Source organism: Mus pahari, chromosome 11, assembly GCF_900095145.1.
Source record: "Mus pahari chromosome 11, PAHARI_EIJ_v1.1, whole genome shotgun sequence".
NCBI classification, from domain to species: Eukaryota; Metazoa; Chordata; class Mammalia; order Rodentia; family Muridae; genus Mus; species Mus pahari.
In genome coordinates this window covers 55,718,815-55,721,116 of record NC_034600.1, presented here as the reverse complement: position 1 = coordinate 55,721,116, position 2,302 = coordinate 55,718,815, and the positions used below count along the sequence as shown (strand labels likewise).

Here is a 2,302-nt window from a genome sequence, read left to right as displayed (position 1 = left end):
AAAGGCGTGTGCCACCACGCCCGGCGCACATGTGTCTTTATGTGACAGAAAAGGGGGAGAAATGTATGTGTCCTAAGAGAAAAATTTGTCGTGTGTGTGTGTGTGTGTGTGTGTGTGTGTGTGTGTGTGTGTGTAAGAGAGAGAAAGAGAGAGAGTGTGTGTGAGAGTGTGTATGTGTGTGAGAGTGTGTGTGTGAGAGAGATGTGTGTGTATGTGTGAGAGAGAGAGAGAGAGAGAGAGAGAGAGTGAGTAGAGTAGAGGGAGGGTGAAGAGAGGCAGGAGGAGGATAGGTTTGCACTGTTGCCCAAGTCATGGCCTCGAGCTCCATGGCCTAGGCTCTAACAAGACAGTTGGGGCCTCCAGAGCAGCTGGGTATAGGAACGTGCAAGTGAACTCAGTCTGAGAAAAGGAATGTTGATACAGACTACCTAGGAATTGCCTGCAAGTGTACACCTAGCGCCTGATTCCCCGGGTCTTTAGAAATCCTCACTCTGAGAAAGGCCCCGGAGAGCAGCGCAGTGAGTACTCAGGGAACGGTTGAATTTCAAGTCTCACCAACTTTTTCTCATACAATATTCTATTTCCATAGTTATCAGTATGCACTATGGCTTTGGAGAGAATTTTATTAACTAATTTCTACTACAAGGCAGGTGTAGGAACTACTGAACTCCACGTTCAGATCACGAGCTCCAAGGTACCTGGATGATAGACTCTCCCCGATGAAGACTTCATTGAGCGCTCTCACTGGCAGAAGCTGAGGTCCTGACGCCTCCGACCCTGCAGCAGAAGGTGAGACAGCCTTGAATTCCAGAACTATTAAAATAAAAAGTTCATAAAACTCGACAGCTTTAAAACCGTCGTATTCTGTATCTAACACAGTCATCCTGAATTGCTCGGAAGATAAAACCTAAGTCGCCTGGCCTACACCAACAAATCAAACTTCTGCCTCTCCAAAAACCACTTAATTTTCTTGAAGTACTAGGACGTTTCACCTGGAAGGCATTAGAGGAGGATCACACTAAGCACACCTTGCACTTAGCTCACAATTACCTGTGTGCCTCATGCTGGTGACCAACCCAGAAAGATCTAGCAATGGCAGAAACTACACCACAAAGTCTCGCTAACATGGCTGTGTGAATATGAACTGAACAGGGACAACTACAGACATTCCGAGGTGGGCAAGGAAAAGTCCACAAAGCCCCAGGCCTACACAGAGAACTAGAGGCCACCAAGGGATTCTGAGAGCAAAGGGCTCTTAGCCAGGGACGGACACAGCAGCTGGCTATCTAATACCAAGGGAACTGCCGAAAACACATGTGCAAACAGCATGCAGACTGAGCAGCTCATATATAGGAATGCATCTCTGTATATACATATATGCACACAACAGCCATTAATGAAAAATGAGGCCATGAATTTGAAAGATAAAAAGGAAGGGGCAGAAGTGAGGAAAAGTGGAGAAAAGGAAGAAAACATGTTCTAATCCTCCAATAGAAAAAAAATTTAAGGAAAGAAAAGGAAGGGAAGGAAAGGGGAGGGGAGGGGAGGGGAGGGAAGGGAAGGGAAGGGAAGGAAAGGAAAGGAAAGGAAAGGAAAGGAAAGGAAAGGAAAGGAAGAACAGAGAAGGTATCCTGAGAAATGAAGGGAAAAAGAGGAAAGGACTAAAGGAGGGAGGGAAGAAGGGGGGAGAAAGTGGGGAGGGGAGGCAGGAACAGAAAGGGAGAGGGCGGACTCTTCTTTTGCATATTCAGAGAAAATCCAATTAACTTCTGCAGTTTTTCAAACAAACTCTAGGATAACATTAAGAGAGGAGAAACATCTTTTTTTTATTAGATATTTTCTTCATTTACATTTCAAATGCTATCCCGAAGGTCCCCTATACCCTCCCCCCACCCCGCTCCCCTACCCACCCACTCCCACTTCTTGGCCCTGGTGTTCCCCTGTACTGGGACATATAAAGTTTGCAAGACCAAGGGGCCTCTCTTACCAATGATGGCCAACTAGGCCATCTTCTGCTACATATGCAGCTAGAGACACAAGTTCTGGGGGTACTGGGGTACTGGTTAGTTCATATTGTTGTTCCACCTATAGGGTTGCAGACCCCTTCAGGTCCTTGGGTACTTTCTCTAGCTCCTCCACTGGGGGCCCTGTATTCCATCTGATAGCTGACTGTGAGCATCCACTTCTGTAATTTCCAGGCACTGGCATAGCCTCACAAGAGACAGCTATATCAGGGTCCTTTCAGCAGAATCTTGCTAGCATATGCAATAGTGTCTGCATTTGGTGGCTGATTATGGGATGG

At 46.6% G+C, this 2,302-nt stretch overlaps 1 protein-coding gene across 2 annotated transcripts in view; it reads right to left on the bottom strand.

The window, feature by feature from the left end:
• The window catches only part of Nadk2 (NAD kinase 2, mitochondrial), a 43,189-nt gene that overhangs the window by 13,017 nt on the left and 27,870 nt on the right, over nucleotides 1-2,302 (bottom strand). For both annotated transcript variants that reach the window (XM_021208460.2, XM_021208461.2), the window contains exon 7: nucleotides 699-777. In XM_021208460.2, coding sequence (XP_021064119.1) covers nucleotides 699-777 — 79 coding nt within the window. The remainder of the gene's footprint in view (nucleotides 1-698; nucleotides 778-2,302) is intronic.